The sequence below is a fragment of the Oryctolagus cuniculus genome, chromosome 12, assembly GCF_964237555.1.
Source record: "Oryctolagus cuniculus chromosome 12, mOryCun1.1, whole genome shotgun sequence".
In the NCBI taxonomy this organism is placed as follows: Eukaryota; Metazoa; Chordata; class Mammalia; order Lagomorpha; family Leporidae; genus Oryctolagus; species Oryctolagus cuniculus.
Genome location: NC_091443.1, coordinates 101,108,512 through 101,127,280, shown reverse-complemented (window position 1 = coordinate 101,127,280; position 18,769 = coordinate 101,108,512). Strand labels below are relative to the sequence as shown.

Here is an 18,769-nt window from a genome sequence, read left to right as displayed (position 1 = left end):
GTCCAGACACAGATACCTGCTACCCTCAAGTCCAGCCTGGGCAGCCTGAAGACCCGCTGCGTGCAGAGGCTGAGCTGGATACCCTTCCTCTGTAGCTCCTCTACTCCTCACAAAAGTCCCCTGTGGATTGTTCTGTTACTAATCCCAATTTAAGGAAGAGGAAATCAAGGCTAATTAAAGCTCTTGCCCGAAGTCTCCTGGTCAGCAAGCAGAAGCAGCAGAATCCAAACCCTTCTCCTCTATAAAATAGGCAGGTGCTCTCATTCCTATTCTATACAAGAGGGAAATGAAGCTCAGAGGGGCTGAGTAGCACCCACCGCCACACAGCTGGCACGTGCAAAGCCCCCGGTTTCCTTTCCCTTCTTCCAGTGCTCTTTCCACTGGGAGGTCTGGGACCAGCACGCGGTTGCTCCTAGCAATGACATCAGACTTATTTCTTCAGACAAATGTTTCTTCAGGGGCTTGGTTCTGTCTAAAGGCTCAGTCCCTTTGTACAACCCGCCTGCTGCCGCTTCCTCCTTCCACCCCAACACGCGTACGCACACCCACAATCCACACCAGAGTTCCAGGGGGTCGGGAGGGAGGCACCACAGCGGACAGAGGCAGGCAGGCAGACCGAAGGACAGCAGGAGCCAGGAAAGCATCACCCAGTGGAGCTGACGAGTCCCAGCCTGCTTAGGGGGGAGGTACGAGGGGTCACTGTCTCCAGCACAGGAGTCTCCCCAGAGGCCAGGCATCGCCAGTGCCCGCCTCTCCAGGCCGGGAGATCCAGTTTCCAGCCCCGACCTCTTAGGTCTGGGCACCTTCACTATCACCCGCTCCCTGGTCTGACTGGAAAAGCTTGTGGATGGTGTACTAAGTGATCAGAGCCTTCTTCCCTAGTTCGCTACAGAAAATGCAGGTAACCTGAGATTTTGGATGGATGTGGGGAGGTACAGGTACAGCAGTGAACTTCAGCATGACCATCAGAGCTAGCCGGAGCCCTGCGCACCTCACGGCCTCTGCTGGCAGCCCAGTGAGGGGTCCTGAGCAGGAGACCACGGCTCTGGCTGGCTGCATGAGATGAGCATGGAAGTTTGCTCTTTTGAGTTAGGCACGAAAAAGGGAAAAACCTGTTTCTACTGCATTGATGACATGAGGAATGTTCAGGAAAAGGCTCCAAGATTCTACAGGCCAGACTCGTGTGGGGTCTCCACACTGCACTCAGAGCCCACAGCTACAAAGGACAGAGTGGAAGGAGAGAAGGGAGCCGCCCATGAGCCATCTCTGACATCTGTACTTCTTGAGTGGGCCCACGTCCCTCGGCAGCTGCTGTTTCCCGGGCACCAAAGGTGTTGTGCAAAGAGGAAAAGCCAGCGATTTCGTCATGAGCACAGCCAGGGTTCACTGTGGTCATCCTGTAAATATGGACTGAGCGTTCTGTCTGCTCCAGCCCAGGGAGGCACGGCCTCTGGGGGTGTGCCCTTTCCTCACAGATCTCATGATCTTACTGGACAGAGACGCACACGGACAGACACTGTGCCGGGAGACTGGAGCCAGAGCTGTCCTGGAAGAGCGGGGGTGACCTCCCAGAGAGGGGACACTTTGAGAAATGACAAGGAATTTTCCAGGCTAAGAAGGAGCCAGCTTCTAGGTGCAAAAGGAGAATGGTCATGCCATCTTCTCTCCCATCCTCCCAACACCCACTCAAATCACATGGGAGAGGTTCCTTCATCGAAATAGGAGGGGACTTCAAAAAGTCTGTGGAAAAATGGAATTAAAAGGTAAGTTTACTTTGGTGCAAAAATTTTGAAATCCATGCACAGTGTTTTCATAACACACATTTTCCATGATCCTTGTACATAGATTTCAACACTTTTTTTGCAACAAAATGAATTTACCTTTTAATTCCATTTTTCATGAACTTTTTGAAGTGCTCTGTGTGTAAAACCACAAGGTTGAAGAGAAAGGCAAGGAGAGCAAGAGGAGCAACAGGATTTCAAAGTTGGGAAGCACGTGGAAAAGCGGAAACCAACTCAGTCAAGCCCAGGCAGCTGAACTCCAAGCTGGCGGTAAGAGGAACAAAACTCCCCCTTTAAAACAAAGTTTACTGGGGCCCGCATTGTGACACAGTGGGTAAGGCTGCTGCCTGCGATGCTGGTGTCCCACGTGGATGCTGGCTGGAGTCCTGGCTGCTCCACTTCCAATCCAGTTCCCTGCTGATCCACCTGAGAAGGCAGTGGATGATGGTCCAAGTGCTTGGGCCCCTGTACCTACGTGGGAGACCCTGAAGAAGCTCCTGGCTCCTGGCTTCAGATCAGCCCAGCTCTGGCTGTTGTGGCCATATGGGGACTGAAGTAGCAGATGGAAGAGCTCGCTCTCTGTCTGTCTCTCTTTCTCTGTAACTCTGCCTTTCAAATAAATAAATAAATCTTTAAAAATATATTTATATGAGAGGCAGAGACACAGAGAAAGAGAGGAAAGATAAAGAGCTCCTATCCACTGGTCCGCTTCCCACAGTGGCCGGGACTGGTCTGGGGCCAAAGACAGGGGCTAGAAACTCAATCTGGACCTGCCCTGTGGGTGCAGGACCCAGCTACTTAAGCCATCACCATTACCTTCCACAGTGCATGGCAGCAGGAAGCTGGAGTCAGAAGCCAGAGCTTGGCTATCAAACCCAGGCACTCCAGTGTGGGATGTGGGTGTTTCTACTGCGAGGCTAAATGTCCACCCCGGAACTTTTCCTTTTATACCAAAGAAATCCCCAAACAGCAGAGGACCTGGCAAGCAGCACCTCTAGAACCGGAAACGGGGGGGGGGGGCGGGGAGGTTCAGAGGTGCTTGAGAAGCAGTGGCTCTCTGGGCTCCTTCACCCACCTCCTACCACGGGAAACGGCTCGCCCCTCCACAGCCAGTGAGGTTTGGTCTCTGCAGGTGTAAGTTTGCCTTGAGGGGAAGCAGCATAGATGGGGGCATGGCTATTCTATGAAAAACAAGATAACAGCCATCTGTACAAAAATAAGTGCTTTATGCTGAGAGCCCACCTGGCCCTCTTATCTGCAAGACTTCCAGGAAACTTTTCCCCGGGGATCCAGCCAGCCGGAGAGGAAAAGAACTACAGAGACCTACTCGGCAGTCCCAACAGCGGTGACCAGGCCACCCACAGGGAGACCCCCATCTCCAGGCTCTCCTACCTGCTCAGAACGTCTCGTCAGCTTTGTGGTGCCTCACTCACGATCACTACCTGCCGGCCAGATTCTAACACAGCTGAGGGAAGCCTGTCATGCTAATTAAAGACCAAACAAAACAGAAAGACAGCAAGTTGGAAGAAACACAGAACGACGCGTGGAGGAGGAAACTTTTAGAATAAAACTACCACTAACAGTCTCTGAGAGCGAAGGGAAGAAGCTGCACTCATGAGAAGAGCAAAGACTAGGAGAGAGGGACAGAAGCAGCTCCTGGGAAATTAAACCTCAATGGAAGAGCTGAAAGACAAAACTGAGGAAGTCTCCCAGAGTGTAGAGCAAAAAGACAAATAGACGAAAGGACGAGAAAACAAGGGAACAAGCCCAGAACAGAAATCCAGCAAGAGCAGAGCAAACAGGAGGAAGAAGTCAATGTCAGAGCAGAGTATCGAGTTTCCCAGGACCAGCCGCTCTCAGTTTCCAACTGAAGGCATCAGAGCGTGCCCTGGGACGGGGAGACCCACATCAAAACACACGCTATGAAACATTAGGACACTCACAAGCTTCCAGGGAGAAAGGCCAGTCACGTGCAAAGAATGAGGATACAAGTGTGTTACGGCTCCCGACAGCAGCATGGGAAGCAAGAAGAAGGTGGTAGAGCAATGTCTTTTAAAATTCTGAATGGAGGAGCCGGCATTGTGGCTTAGCAGGTAAAGCACTGCCTGCGACATCGGCATCCCGTGTGAGCACCAGTCAAGTCCTGGCTGCTCCACTTCTGATCCCGTTCCCTGATAATGCACCTGGGAAAGCAGCAGAAGGTGGCTGAAGCGCTTGGGCCCCTGCACCCACATGGGAGACCTGGAAGAAGGACCTGGCTCGTGGCTTTGGTCTGGCCCAGCCCTGGCCATTGCCGCTATTTGGGGAATGAACCAGTGGATGGAAGCACTCTCTCTCTTCCTCTCCCTCTCCTTCTCCCTCTCTCTCTGCTTCTCCCTTTCTCTCTGTAACTCTGCCTTTCAAATAAATTAATTAATTAAAAAAATAAAATTCTGAATGGAAATTATTTTCAACTTAGAATTCTATACCCAGCCAAACTCTCCATCAAAAGTTTTATAAAAAAAAAAAAAAAAGGCATTTTCAGACACAAGTCATCCAACATTTACTTCATGTGTAGTCTTTCTAGAAACCAGCAAAACAGGAATGCAAGTCAACAAAGGGAAAACTGTGGAATACAAAAGCAGGAAATCATCACCAGAGAGAGGTGAAGGGACAACTATAGGGCAGGGCAAAGGGAGACTCCAGGGTGACAACAGTGCATGGCACAAACAGCTGAGTCACACCGGAGCAGAGGGCCCAAAGGAAGACAGCTCCAGAACCTGCCGGCACAACACCCTCTGCTGCTGTGCCATCTTCAGGACCTTGCAAAGCTCCTGGGGCAGGACTTCAACAAAGCCAGGGAATAAACCAAGAAAGGAAGACATAGATCCAGAAAGTCGAGGCAAACCCAGGAAAAAGGCAAAGACAGCTGTGTCTCAGCCCTGAAAGGCCACCAGTTCAGACAAAAGAAAATGCACATGTCCAAGGGGGAGGTCTCAAAGGAGGTAATGGGATGGCCCTGACCTCGGGGAGCATTATGTCAAGGGGCTATTAGAAGGTGTAAGAAACACAGGCAATAGATTCCCCAAAATAAAGAAAGAAGCAGTAAGGAAAGTACTAACCTTAGGGAAAACAGAAAAAAGAAATATAATCACATATTCAGTTATATAAGCAGTAATATGGAGAAATAAGAAGGCAAACAGTAAATGCTGATTTAAGCAAAAATTATGACACAGCTACATGGAAAAGATAAGTGTCGGGAAACAGAGAAAATGATGGTGAAGCACTAACACCTCAGCCACACGAACAGGAAGACAACCAAGAGCACCCGGGACTGAAGATTTGGGGCAGGCACCTGGCACAGTGGTTACAAGGCTGCGTGCAGAGGGAGGCAAGGTAATACCACTTTATTCTTAAAACTGTATCTGTGGACTACATCGAATCTCTTCTCTTTAACATCACACTAACACGAGAATTGTGTTGTGGTAATTTTTGTGCATTTGCAGTGACCCTGAGAATCTATTTAATAAATTCCTTAAAACACACACACACACACACACACACACAGTTTGGGACACCTGCATCCCATATCAGGTGCCTGGGTTCAAGTTCTGTCTCCACCTCTGATTCCAGTTTCCTGTTACTGTGCATCGCGAGAGGCCAGCAGTGACAGTTCAAGTAGCTGGGTCCTTGCCACCCTCATGGGGGACCCAAGAATGAATCCCCAGATCTGGACTCGGGTCTGGCCCAGTCCTGGCTGTTGAAGGCACTTAGGGAACAAACTAGTTGAGTGAAGATATCTCTCCCTTCTTCTTTTCAAATAAATATGTAACAATAATAAAATATTATAGGCTTAAAAGTTACAAGTATTCCTGTATTACTCAGCACTGTGGCAATGTTTACCTGTCGGAAGAAACAGCTAAAGCAAGGACCAGTTGCTTCTGCAAAGACAAATAAGTAGGATACTGTGTTTTGATGTGTCTTTTAGTAGAACTTGAATCTTATTAAACTGTGTGCACTTACTAATTTGATCAAATAAAATTTAAATTTCCTTTAAAATTAAGGATTAAGAACTTCCTAAATAGAGAAAACAGCATATGAGAAGCATGGTGCCAAGGCAGCATTGTGATGCCGAAACACTGGCACCCTGTATCTGAATGCGGGTCCGTGTCCTGGCTGCTCCCCTTCCTGCTGATGTCCCTACAGAAAAGCAGAAAATGGCCCAAGTCCTGGGCTCCTGCCACCACGTGGGAGACCTGGATGGAGCTTCCCATCAGACCCAGCAGATGGAAGACCTCCCTCTCTCTTTCTCTGTCTCTCTGTCCCTCCCCTTCTCTCTCCGTCCCTCTGCCTTTCCAGGAAGTAAATGAATGGAAAGTAAATGTAAGTAAATAAAACAAAAAACATGGCACAGTGAAAGAACCAGTTTGCTCTCAGAAACTGTCACAGAGGAGACCAGGGTGCAGACCCTACAGACAGCGAAAGCCCATGTCCTGCGCCCAGCCTGGTGGACGCTGGCAAGTCTCTATCCCCTCCCAGCTCTCTCCTCTGTAAATTCGACTAATAATAGCACTTACTTCACAGGGTTCTGTGAGGTTGCAACAACAATGGAAACGGAAAATTGCGAAATACATCACGCTGCTGTTCTAAGGTAAGGGACACAGGCAGGCGCAGCGTCCTCAGCCTGGAGCTCACAGGGCCTTGGGTGAGAGTGAGAGCCACCCCTGAGAACTCGGCCCCAGAGCAGCTGCCTGTGGTGGACGAGTTCCCCGGGGTCAGGACATGTCAGAGCTGGAGACCATCACTGCCCCTGCTTTTCCACAACAGTGGGTTCTGGACCTGGGACCCTGGAACTGCTGCATAGTGGGGGTGGGAGGGCTCTGTGGGGCAGTTATTGCTTCAGTCCCCACAAGGAGCTCAGCAAAAGCCAAGAAGCCTTCGTTTCCAACCCTCACACAGTTCTTACTGTATGCTACGTACTCTCCCAAATGTTTCGCAAGGATTAACTCACTCAGTCTTGCATCAGCCCTAGGAAGCTCATGCCATTATGATCCCATTCTACAGATGAGTGGCTGAGGGGCTACGTAGCCTGCTCAACACCATGGAACTGCAGGACTCCAAGCCAGGCCGTCCGTTCCAGAGCCTGAGTCGGAGTCATTACATGTCCCTGACTCTCAGGCCTGAGACTCCCAAACCTCAAACTACCCAACTGGAAAATGGGGATATTTGGAGAGATTGCAGCAAAGATCTGTTTCAACTAGAGAACTTCTTGTCTTAGAATGAAGATTCATCCCTCGTGGATGTATGAAGAGCAGGGAGGAGAAGTGCAGGTTTATCGTGGCTCCAGAACGGGAGGAGGCATGGACACCAGCCCACACAGGGAGCTTAAGCTAGAGAGGAAGCTAAGAAAGCAAACATCAACCGGCACAGTGCTGCGCACACAGCCCACCTCCCCACCATGCTTGTCCCCATAGCCCCCTGGGACCCTGCTGTGGAACACACAGACAGCCGCATTACCTGTGACAATGCAGGTGAACCTGACGTCGCTGTCCTCGGACACAGCCTTGGACTTGAGCGTGGTCTCGAATAGGGGCTGGGTCTCCTCTGTTAGCTGAGCAATGATGGAGCAGAAGGTGCTCCTAGGAGAGGCAAAGAGCTATTCAGAGCAGCCCTCCCTTGCAGGACAGAGCAGCCTGGCCTTGTCCCAGGCAGCTAAATCTTACCGTGTCTGCCCAGGAGCCGTCCTGGGGCCGCGGCTCCAGCACCTGGGCAAGCCTTTCTTCAAGGGAGGCCGGGCCTCTTGGCCAGACTGTGGGCAGGGACGCTACTAGGGGTCAGATATAATTCTGATCCAGTCCCATTACAACAGAGGTCTCTTGGCCCTGGGGCCAGCCTCTTGAGCATGCCCAACTACCAAATCAGGTACCCCTTCGGGTATGGGGTGGGGGCAGGTGGGGGCTGGCTTCTCCTTTTCCCCTCCAGGGAAGCAGGTACATGGTGGGAGAGACAACAAAGGTCAAGCTCAGAATGGAGCCCCCAGCAGAGAGAGCTTCCATTCATGCCAGAGAGGGAAGAGCCAGCCAACCTTTTCAGAGCCGTGAGGCCCCAAAGAGGGGGAACTCATAGGGCCCAGGAGCCCAGAAGCTTGGGATCAGAAGGAAAGCTCCTGTGTGTGAGCTCAGACCCACAGTGGACCAAGAACGAGCTGGCGATGCCAGAGGCCCAGTTCCAAAAGTGGGCTCTCATTCCTAGGATTATCAGAAAAGAGACCCAAATGAATTCTGATCCCAAACAGAGCTCGGGAGCCACAGTGCAAAACCAGCCACGGCTGCCCTGAGCCATCCCTGGAGACCACATGCTGAAGTGCACACAGCGCTGGCAGCTCAGGCCAACCAGCAGGACTGCCAAACCACAAACAGATCCACCCCCGCACAGCCATAACCTTCAGTTCTCTTGGGGCAGTCCATCTCCCAGGACTCAGGGCTATCGTGGCTTACTGAGTCCAGCACAAACTCACCGTCCTCTCCCTCCTGGGCACAGGAAGCCGACCACTGCCCCAAGCCCTCCCCCGGGCCGACAGACACGGTGCATCGGTGCATCGTTCCCAGGCGTGAAGCACAACCACGCAGCCAGGCTGTGCGGTGCACAAGCCGTGCCCGCCCTCCTCCCCTGCCCTAGGCACGCACATACCCTCTGTGAGCAGCAGGGATGTGGGGTGGAAGGGAACAGGAGGGGGGGGTAGACAATCATCCAAAGGTGGGGTGGTCACCCAGGGTGGTGTTTGTGGGCAGCCTCTCCTCCAGGGCAGGGTGAGTGTGGTGCACAGGCAGACAGATCTGTAACCTTCCATGCCTGGGGGAGGAGCTCCATGGTCAGTGGAGGTTTGTTTGGTTTTGTAACTATCACTCTGGACTTGAATTTGAGGAGAAAGGCTGCACCCCAGGAGAATGTCTGGAATCAACTGAGACCTTTGGCCCAACAGGGCCACCTGTGGTTTCTCCGCAGGAAGGCAGATGCCTGGGTGGCTGCGGTTCATAGGAGCGAGCCCTCCACAAGAAGACTACTCAGAAAGAGGGTCCCAGCTCTCACGCTCCCAGACACTATCCCCTTCCCCTCCCTGCAGGGCTCTCTCATTCACGACCTGCTGTGTGAGCTGCTTGTCCTGTCCCTCGTGAGCCACTCAGAAGGTCCCTGGGACTTCGGCCACCAGCTCCCTCAACGCTCAGGAAATGGAACATTTGAAAACGGTTCTTGCTGTTCCCACACTAAGCAATGTCTGACTTTGGGAATTACCAAATCTCACTCAACAGTTCCTAGAAACTGTCAGGCCAAATGCAATTCTAGTTCTACAATTCAGTAATTCACACCAACAGCCACAGTCCTCCTACGTAATGGGAACACTACCTTGTCCATGAACTGAGCCTGGACCCAGGCTTCTGCATAGGCTTATGGGCGGGAAGGTGCTTGTGCCAACCTAGGAAAACCACTTCAGATCCACAGGCATGAGACAAGGAAGCTATGACTCAAGCAAACTTGCAAAGGCAAGCGCTCAATGCGGGCAGTGATGGAATCTGCTACCCTTTTAGACAAGAGCACTTAACTCCTCAAACTTTCCACATTAGTCCCCAAGCTACATTGTATTCAACATGTCGACATGGGAAAACCCTAAGTGACTGCTGTAAGGTGTGGCGACACAACAGCCCTCCCTCCAGGGAAGTGGGTGTGGGCTACATTTTGGGGCAGGGAGAGTCCCTGTGGACGCTGTCTTCCTCCAATGAATGTCACACAGCTTTTCATTGCCATGAACTTTCTGGCCCCTAGAGCTTTCTGCCAAACTACTCAGACTTGGGATGGGACTGAGGGGGCGGCACCCAGTCCCGTGGGAAGCCAGGAAGTCGGGGCTGTCATTGTGGTGTAAAGCCGCCACCTGCAATGCCAGCACCCCACAGTCTCTGCTGCTCCACTTCTGACTGCTCCCGTGCATCGTCTGGGAAAAGCAGAGGATGGCCCAATTACCTGGGTCCCTGCCACCCACGTGGGAGACCCAGATGTGGCTCCTGGCTCCTGGTTTCAGCCTGGCCCAGCTCTGGCTGTCACAGCCATCTGAGAAGGGGACCAGCAGATGTTCCTCTTCTCAGTAATTCTTTCAAATAAATGAATAAATCCTTTTTAAAAAGAAAGCCTGGCAGTCCACCTCCACATCTGGAGACGGTCTCGTCCAACCCTGATGCCACCAAGCCCTTCCAGCTCCATGACTTCAGGAGGACAGCACAGACCAACCAGGGGTCCGTAAGGAACCCCGGAATCCCTGGGCTTCACAACGTTCAGAGGAACCTGACGTTGGCCTTGCCTTGCTTTGACTGAACACACTACCCTCTACTTTGAATGAGCTGTGATGGCTTCTCCTTCTCTCACCCGTGAGCCACTCAGAACAGGCTCCTCAATGTTCACCCCCATCCAGGTCACGTGCCTGGCGGTGCTCAGCATGGCCATAGATAAGAGCAGCTCTTCAGATACCTGCCACTCAGTCATCTTTGGGAACAGGAACTGCAGCCAATCTCCCCAAATCCACCAGAGTCTAGGATGAGGTCCAAGTGGTGGGGAGTAGCAAGGATGTGCTCCCACCCTGATCATAAAAGTCAGTTCAGCCAGGACAGTGGTCCCCTGCTCAGGAGGCAAAAGGGCCATCATTCAGGCAGCAAATCTCGACCATGGGCTCGCTCAGGCCTCGCCCTGGCTCTGCAGCACGTCATAAAATACGCTCATGCAGGAACACGTTCTCACACGGTACACTGTCTTTGGGGGCACAGGGCAGCTGGAGGAAGGCAATTCAGAGAACAAGGAGGTAAAAGGAGAACTTAAGGGACTGCAGAATGAAATGAAAAGGCAGCAGCCAAAGTCAGGGGAGACAAAGAAAGGTGTCAAACCTCCATATGGGGCTACGGAAACCATGAAATCCAGGAAGAGGACGGGTCACGTGACTGGCAGCTCCCTGTGCTAGTCCCAGGGCATCTCTCCAGGGGCAAAGAGATGTTATCGCAGGCCCCTAGGGACCACTGCCCACATTTCTATTCTTGAGTCCCTGTGCTCCTTTCAAATGACCCATGCAAACTTCAGTCCTGGTCCCTGTGAGGGCCATGCTCACGTGAGACCTCCTCACCTCCCCACTCCTCCACCCACCCCTCTCCCCATGCAGCCTCATTAGTGCACAAGCAGCCCCCCAGTGGCCCCTGAGTGCCCAGACCCAAGAAAAGAGCAATCCAAGGAGTGGAATGCAATGTGCATTTACCTTCCAGAGCTTGGGTGAGGCAGCCGGTTGCTGGATAAGCTAAGCAAAAACAGCAAATGGAATCATTAGGCCCAAAAGCAAGGGGAGGAGGAGGCGAAATCAACAACAGTCGCAAAGTATTAATCGGCCACCATCTGGGGCCCGCAGGCCTTTCTATTAAAAGGGCCCAGCTGTCTTAGTTGGCCTGCTCCAGTTAGCAAGCGGCCTCACCACCGGACACCAACGCATCTGAAACCAAGAGCTCGTTAAAGGCAGCAGAGTCCAAGAACGTGGTTAGGCAGGAGGGGGGCCCCCCGGGGCTGTGCTCTGAGAAAGGTGTGTCCCAGCACTCGGGTCACTGCCCCCAGGACGGGAGCTTAGCGCTCCCTGGCACCTTGCCCAGCCCCGAAGCTCTCCAGGCCTTCTGGGAGAGAAGAGTCCAGTTCCTGGAAACCCCCCTGACAGGCCGGGAAGGAGACAGGTGGCTTATACAACACCCACCATTAATATGTTAAAGTACAGTTAAAGAGTCGCAAGGCAAACCAGCCCGGAGAGGGAAGAGGAGAGAAACAAAGCAGTTAATTCAGCAGGAGCCAGGCGTCCAGCTCCTCAGTCAGTCCAGCGCCAGGCCCACCCCCTGCCCGGAGGCTGGATCACCCCTCCCACCTGGGGCAGCTGGGAACAGACCGGGTGGGGACCCACACAGGGCTGCCCTGAGCACAGCTGGGCCCACTCGGTGTGAGTCAACTGCTACTCCCCTCCGCCTTTCCCAACACAAACATCTGCAGCCCTCGCCCGGCTCCCTGGGGTCCTCTGGGCCCGCCCATCACACTCACTCCCTGCAGTGAAAAAGCTCCCTGCTTCACCCGCACGTCTGAAGCTCTCCGAAGATCCCATCTCTGTAATCACAAAACCAAACTCAGTGTCTTCCCCAAAACCTGGCTTTCCTCCAGGGCTCTTGGTCTGTGGGTTCCACTGGCATTCTCCAAACTCCTGAGCTCAAAACCTGCCATGTCGGGGCTGGCACTGTGGCACAGCCGATTAAAGCTGCCGCCTGTGACGCGAGCCTCCCATATGGATGCTGGTTTAAGTCTCACTGCTCCACTATTTTTTTGTTTGTTTTTTAGATTTATTTATTTTATTTGAAAGGTAGAGTTACAGAGAGGCAGAGGCAGAGAGAGAGAAAGAGAGCAGTCTTCCATCCACTGGCCGGAGCTGAACAGATCTGAAGCCAGGAGCCAGAAGCCTCCTCCGGGCCTCTCATGCAGGTGCGGGGGCCCAACGATCTAGGCCATTCTCTACTGCTTTCCCAGGCCATAGCAGAGGGCTGGGTCAGAAGTGGAGCAGCCAGGACACAAACCAGCACCCATATGGGATGCCGGCACTGCAGGTGGCGGCTTTACCCGCTACCCTACAGCACCGCTCTTGCTCCACTTTTGAGCCAGCTCCCTGCTAATGTGCCTGGGAAAGCAGCATAAGATGGCCCAAGTGCTTGGGCCCCTGCCACCCATGTGGGAGACTGGATGAAGCTCCTGGCTCCTGGCTTTCCCCTGTCCCAGCCCTGGCCTTTGTGGCCATTTAGGGAGTGAACAGATGGAGGATCTGTCTGTCTCTCCTTCTCTCTGTAACTCTGCCTTTCAACTAAATAAATCAATCTTAAAACAGAAAACAAACCACCATATTGGACCCCCCTGCCCCATTCCCCCAGATCCAGTAAGACAGTTCTGGGCCCTTCTTTCTCCCCTTCCCTCTACTCCTGTGTTCTGACTTAGACTCCCAACTCCATATTTCATGACCACTTCTACCCGCTTCTCCTTAACCTCTCACATCAGCACCACTCGTCTGAACAAAACGCTGCAGTACCGCCACTGGACGCTACATTGTGCCGCAGCTCCTTGGCTGAGCTTTTCAGACCCTTGCTGATCTGCTCACACCCTCACCATCACCACGGCTCTCTTCTTCCCAGTATTCAGCGGGCATGGGTGCGGCCATGGCCTTCACTTCTGCTCTTAACGAAGTCCTGTGTTCTCAGCCTTCAAAGCTGGCCAGTTTTGTAGCTCTGTGGTTCTCCGCACAATGCTGGGCATACAATGGGTATTCAACCACTGTGGTGTGGAAGGAAGAGAGGAGAGGCAGGGAAGACAGGGGGATGCGTTTTCAAACAAGAAGGGTTCTGGCCTGCACCCTACCCTCAACCGCCAAGGGAGCTGCCGCCCCAGAAAAGTCGGAAAGGAACAGTGAGCTCCGAGCTTTAGAAAGCCTCTGGAGGCTGCGTGGGCAGAGCCTCCATGGTCCCAAGGCATCCCTTCCTGCAGGTTCACTTCCTTTGTCCCTCTCCTCAGAGTGGAGATCTCTCCTTTGGGTTTGGGGAGGACAGGGGGCAGTTAGCTTTCTAACTCAGAAGGGACAATGCCAGGGGCAGGGACTGAGCTGGACTGTGATCTCTCCCCGGCTCTCTCGGGGGCTGTCTGTGAGGCTCTGGTCCCTGGCCTCACTGTCCTGCTCCCTCTGGGCCTCACCCTTACAGCCTGGGCCTATGGGGGACTATAGGAGGCAGAAGTCCCACCAGCGTCCTGCTGACTAGGCCAAGACCAGGCCAGGGCTCTCAGTGACACAGGGGAGCCTCCCCATCTACGGCTTCCAAGCAAGACAGGAGCAGAAGTCTCAAATGTTGGGGCAGAAAAGCTTTAAAGAGATCTCCATGTGAAATGGGAACCCAGGGGCCTGGAAGGAAAAGGTTACTCCTTTAAGAGTAAAGTGGGCCCAGGGATTAGAGGGGAGCCAGGACTGGCTGTGGAAGCCAGGGCCACCCATCCTTCCTGGCTCTCATCTGCCCTGAGACATAAAAGGCCCTTGCAAAGTCCTGGCTGGCTTGACTCCTCAGTTTCTCTAAAAACCTGAGCTAGGCAGAACAGCAGAGGTCGTTTCAAAGCTGTCTGGAGAAACGTCACAGGATATGCTGTGTCTCTAAGTCCAAGAACCAAGAAACAAGGGAGCCAGGGATTTCCCGAACTTCTCAGTGTCCTGCAAAAGCCAATTAGTCACCACTGCTTCCAACCGACTGCACAACCTTAACCTCCTCTAGCATCCCCACATTACCTTCCTGCAGGGGTGCAGGCCCTGGGGCTGGGTGGCCGAGGAGGCTGGGCCGAAAGGCTGGATGGGCTACCTGTGTGCTGGGCCTCAGACCCCGGTGGGCCCTGGAAATATCCTTCAGCTGGCCTTGGACTGGAAACCCTTTGGCTATGGGCCAGGGAGTGCTGATGTATGTGGAGAAGAGCAGTTCGGGATCCTAAACCAAGGCTCCTGGGGTCCCGGCCACCAGTCCAGCCAGCCAGCCGCTCCCAGGAGCAGCCCAGCCTCCTGATGGCTGTGACAATGCCTCCGGGGTTCCAGAGACGCACAGACAGGTAGACTCAGAAAACGCCGGACACGAGACTGAGGGTCTCACTCAGGGCTGGGCAGAGCTGGAGCCAGACACGGCAGGCCCCAAACGGGTCCTCCTTCTTTCTTCCTCCTGGCCTGGGCCCTCCCTGCATCCCCAGGGCAGCCAGGCTGTTCTGAGGGACAGCAGAATGCATGGCTTTGCTAGAGAACTGCAAACCACCCCTCTTCTACTTTCCAATGCAGCCCCACTCACATTCGCCCCTCTTTGACCAAAGCCTTTTCCAGAAAAATCTGGCTCCTTTATCCCTCAAAACCTGTGACCTACTGGCAGGAGCAGTGAAAAACTGCAAGGACAGAACAGAACCTGGTCCACGGCTGGAAAACCCTCTCTCCCAACAGTCCAATCTACTCCCCCCAAATTCTTAGATACGTTTTCTGAGCACTCCCATGTAGGTCCAAGGGGACTTAAGCAGACAGCCCCCAGCTCTCAGGCTGGCACATGGTCATCAGGTGTGCAGTAAAACATGGGCACCATACCACAGCAGCACCTGTTCACTCTCCAGCCTTCTCCTCAAAGCCCAGGCCCTCTGTTCTGCCTGGTTCTCTGGTTCTCCATCCTTGTCCTCTCTCCAGTCTGCTGTCTCCAGTAAGGATCCTACTTCCTGCCCATCCACTTGTCTCCTTGTATTGATAAAGCCCAGACCCAGGAGGCCAATCCCAGACAAGGTGCTGTGTTGAGTGGGGCTCCGACAGGAAGCCAGCTTTGCGAAGCACTGGAATAAACGTTCCCATTTCCTTCTGGGTTTTCCGTAGAGCCAGTACTCAGGAGAAGGGGGCATTCTTTCCTGGCAGCCAGGAAACCTACTGAATCTGACTCAGTCACTAAGACCAGTTCTGGGCCCTGCCCTAGACATGTGACACCATTTGACAAGTTTTATGCAGAAACCGGTTCCGGTTACAGTTGAACTTTTCCAACTCCAAGGTCAACAGGGCTCAGCCAATCCCGAGGAAGTGCCCAGGACTTTTCCTGAATGTCCTTGGCGCCTGTTTTTGTGTTCTTTTATGAACAGAAAACAGGAGGTCTGTGGACAGTGTCTGAGAGGAGTGGCTGTTGTCTGCAGGATTGACAACCACCCAGATTCAGGGCACCAGGAACCCCTATCCCAACAGCCAAACCCTCACATTTCCCTTTAGGAAGGAGGCTCCGGGGTGAGGGAGCTGAGCGACAGGAAGTGTGCCTCCATGGCAATGCACCTGCCATGTCCTATCTGAGGGCCCCCAGCTTCTCAGTGTCCACCTGTCTTAACTGTCTACGCCAACCTCGCTCCTAAAACAACTCAACCTCCCCTCCTTAGCTCTTGGAAGCCCCCTGAAGGGCTCCTCACCGCCCCTCCCCGTAACTGGGCAGGGCAAAGGGGGTACCCCCAGAGTTCCACACCCTCAATCGCCACATCCCCAGTAGGGCCAACCCATGCCTCAAGGCATCCCCCATCTCACCAGCCCCCACGAAGATGCTGGACCCCCCCCCCCAAGGCCTTCTCTCCCCACCTCCACTTCTTATCTCTCCCACCTCAGCAGAGCAGCCCCCACAGTGCCCTCCTGTCAGTCCGGAAGGAATGTCTGCCACTCGGCCCTGCTTATCGCTGCCTGTGGAATCCGAGGCCAGGCAGCCAGGGCCCAGGCACGGGAGAGATAAGGAAGGCCTTCCGCCCTGGGAAATCAGTCCCAAAGGAGAGGGCCTCAATCCTGTCTTGACTCCCTGTGGCCTGGGGCCTGGGGCCCACGAGCCGCAAGAGGACAGAGGGAGCTCAAGGCCCGGGCCTTGGGCCTTCAGGTCAGTGTTCGAGGGCGCGGCCGCCAGGGGCTGACCAGGCCTCCCGGAGGCCCCACGCGGCCACCCGGCCCGCCCGGCCCCCGCAGCGCCACTCACCTGGTCTCGGGCCGCACGCTGAGCAGGTAGCTGCGGCTGGCGGGGCTGGGGGTCCACACGGGCCCATCGTCCTCGCCATCGCCCCCAGCCCCCGACCGTCCCCCGGAACCCCAGCCACGGCTGGGGAGCCTCCGCGACCCCATGGCGCCCGCCTTTCCGCCTGCCGTCCCTCAGGCCTCCCCTCCGGCCAGGCCTCTAGGCCTCTGCCCGCCGGCCGCCGCTGTCGCCCGCGGCTGACGCGCGCCCCTATTTATAGCCCCGCGGCCCCGCCGTCACCTGCTGCTGTCCCTCCCCCGCGCGGCCGGCCGACGCAGCTCCAGGACGCCGGGGGTGGGGGCGCCGGGCCGCGGGGCCTCGCTGCCGGCCCTGGCCCGGGTCCCTGTTTCCCTCAGGCGCAGCCAGAGGCGGCTGGAGTCTCCCGGAGTGGGGGCTCTTGGGACGAGCTGCAGATGTGCCCCTCCGTGGAGTTCCTGGGACCCCGGCTTCCCGCTCCCTCAGGCTTTGCAGAAGAGGAAGCTTCTAGAAGCAGCTTGGGAGCTTGGGCCGACCCAGTGGAGATGAGGCTGCCTCCGGAGGACCGGCCTCCTCCTGGCCCCAGTGCTTGGGGGTCCAGCACTTACATAGCCCCAGCCACCTCAGTTTGTGGCCTTGGGGGGGGGCTGGGGCTCAGCCCCTCCAGTCTTCATGTTCCAGTGCCAGAGGGAGGTCATGGGCTTAGCCCTGACACCCGGAAAAAATATAATTTAAATCATTCCACAGTTTCCCACAGCAAGATGCTATGCATTGCCTGCACATGAACACATGTGGATAGCCCCTGGAGCCGCAGGCTGAACTGTTGGAGAGTGGGAGCAACCACCCACATCCCTGCTCCTCGAAATGGCTTCCCGCACTCCACTGGGTGGCTCCAGTGGCAACTCCCAGGTTCCTGCAGATTCCACTGTGGCAGGCGTTGACTGGCACCTGACTCAGCCCCAAGCTGTGCCAATTCACATTCTTCACCAACGTTTTACGTCTGGAATTGAGAATGAAAACCAGTCCCCTTGTAGTGAGCTCAAGCTCTCAGTAGCCACGGCTCTTGCTGGGTGGAGGTGGTTGGTCTACAGGGAGGAGGGGCCCAGAGTCCTGATGGTTGGTGCCTTGCTGCACACGTTCCTGAGAGCTGGTGTTATAGCTTGCGTAAGTGTAGGTGTCCCCCAAACGGCCATGTGTTGGAGACTTGATCTTCAGAATTATGTTAAAGGATTAAGGGTGGCACTTAATCCAATAATAGTGTCTGAAGGTGTGGCCTTGGAAAATGACTGGATTAGGATTAAGTTGTTAGAGAGGAGCCTCTAAAAATCAAAGAATGGTGGCTTTTTAAGGACAGAAGATAATCGTCTCTCTCCCTGTGTCTCGACTTCCAGGCTCACCATGGGGTCCCTCCTCCACACACGCTCTGCCATTACGAGCCTCGCCCTCATCAGACACTGGGACCATTGGGGCTGCTAGATCTTGGACTGTGAACCTCCGAAACTGTGAGCTGAAGTCAACCTGCTTCCTTCCTCAGTAGCTCCTCTTGGGTATTTGAGTTGTAGTGCAGCCTTCCCGCAAGCTGGCCGCTCCCACTTGCCCTGGAATCTGTGTGCCAGGGAAGTTCTGCCTACGCCCCTTGAGCTTAGGTTTCCAAGAGTCCTGAGTCTTGAGTGAGGTCCTCCAGTGAGCACCAGTCCATCTCCTGATCACACAACTCCATTTCTCTTTGTTCTTGGCTCTCTGGAGGTGCATCAGTTTAAACATTTCTTCAGTCATCTACAGCGCAAATATTCTTCAGAGATTTGCAAACTCACCGAAGTGTTGGTTCCTTTGTTTAATTCATGTGAACACCCATATGGCAGGCTAGGGTGTATGAGCTAGAGGCCAGAATTCCATGATCTGTGCCTGCGTGATACTTATCGTATAACTGGGAGACAAACATAGAGGCAAAATACAATGTAGGCGGAAGCATACACTAATAAAACTATGTACAGAGGAGCATAAAAGTAAAGTACAGAGTGGTTCGTTCATTCTACCTGAGGATCTGGTTCGGACAGTTTTATTAGGAAGAACTAAAGCTCAAGGAGAATTTTGAAAATTACATGGTCAATGACTGTGACACAGTGGGTTAAGCCCCTGCCTGAGACAGTGGAATCTTATGTTGGAGCACCAGTTCACGTCCCAGCTACCCAGCTCCCTGAAAATGTGCCTGGGAAAGCAGTGGAAGGTGGCCCAAGTACTTGGATCCTTGCCACCCGCGTGGGAGACCCAGAGAGAGTTCCAGGATCCTGGCCCAGCCCCAACTATAGTAGCCATTTGGGTAGTAAACCAATAAATGGAAGATCTCTCTCTCTCTCTCTCTCTCTCTCTCTCTCTCTCTCTCTTGCTCTGCCTTTCAAATAAATAAATAAA

At 54.0% G+C, this 18,769-nt stretch overlaps 1 protein-coding gene and 1 long non-coding RNA gene across 4 annotated transcripts in view; one reads left to right on the top strand and one right to left on the bottom strand.

Moving 5' to 3' along the window:
* The window catches only part of ALPK3 (alpha kinase 3), a 49,217-nt gene extending 32,636 nt beyond the window's left edge, over positions 1-16,581 (bottom strand). The window contains exons 1-3 of one of the 3 annotated variants that reach the window (XM_051834231.2): positions 16,346-16,581; positions 11,050-11,088; positions 7,278-7,399 (exon numbers count right to left, since the gene is read on the bottom strand). In XM_051834231.2, the coding sequence (XP_051690191.2) occupies positions 7,278-7,399; positions 11,050-11,088; positions 16,346-16,488 (304 nt within the window). In that variant the 5' untranslated portion in view covers positions 16,489-16,581. The remainder of the gene's footprint in view (positions 1-7,277; positions 7,400-11,049; positions 11,089-16,345) is intronic. The other 2 variants (XM_051834232.2, XM_051834233.2) reach the window with 2 other exon arrangements.
* On the top strand, positions 1,430-4,211 carry LOC103352496 (uncharacterized). Its single transcript, XR_519940.4, has 3 exons — positions 1,430-1,763; positions 1,914-2,051; positions 3,044-4,211. It is a non-coding gene; the product is annotated as an uncharacterized lncRNA (long non-coding RNA).
* Positions 16,582-18,769: the final 2,188 nt, after the last annotated feature.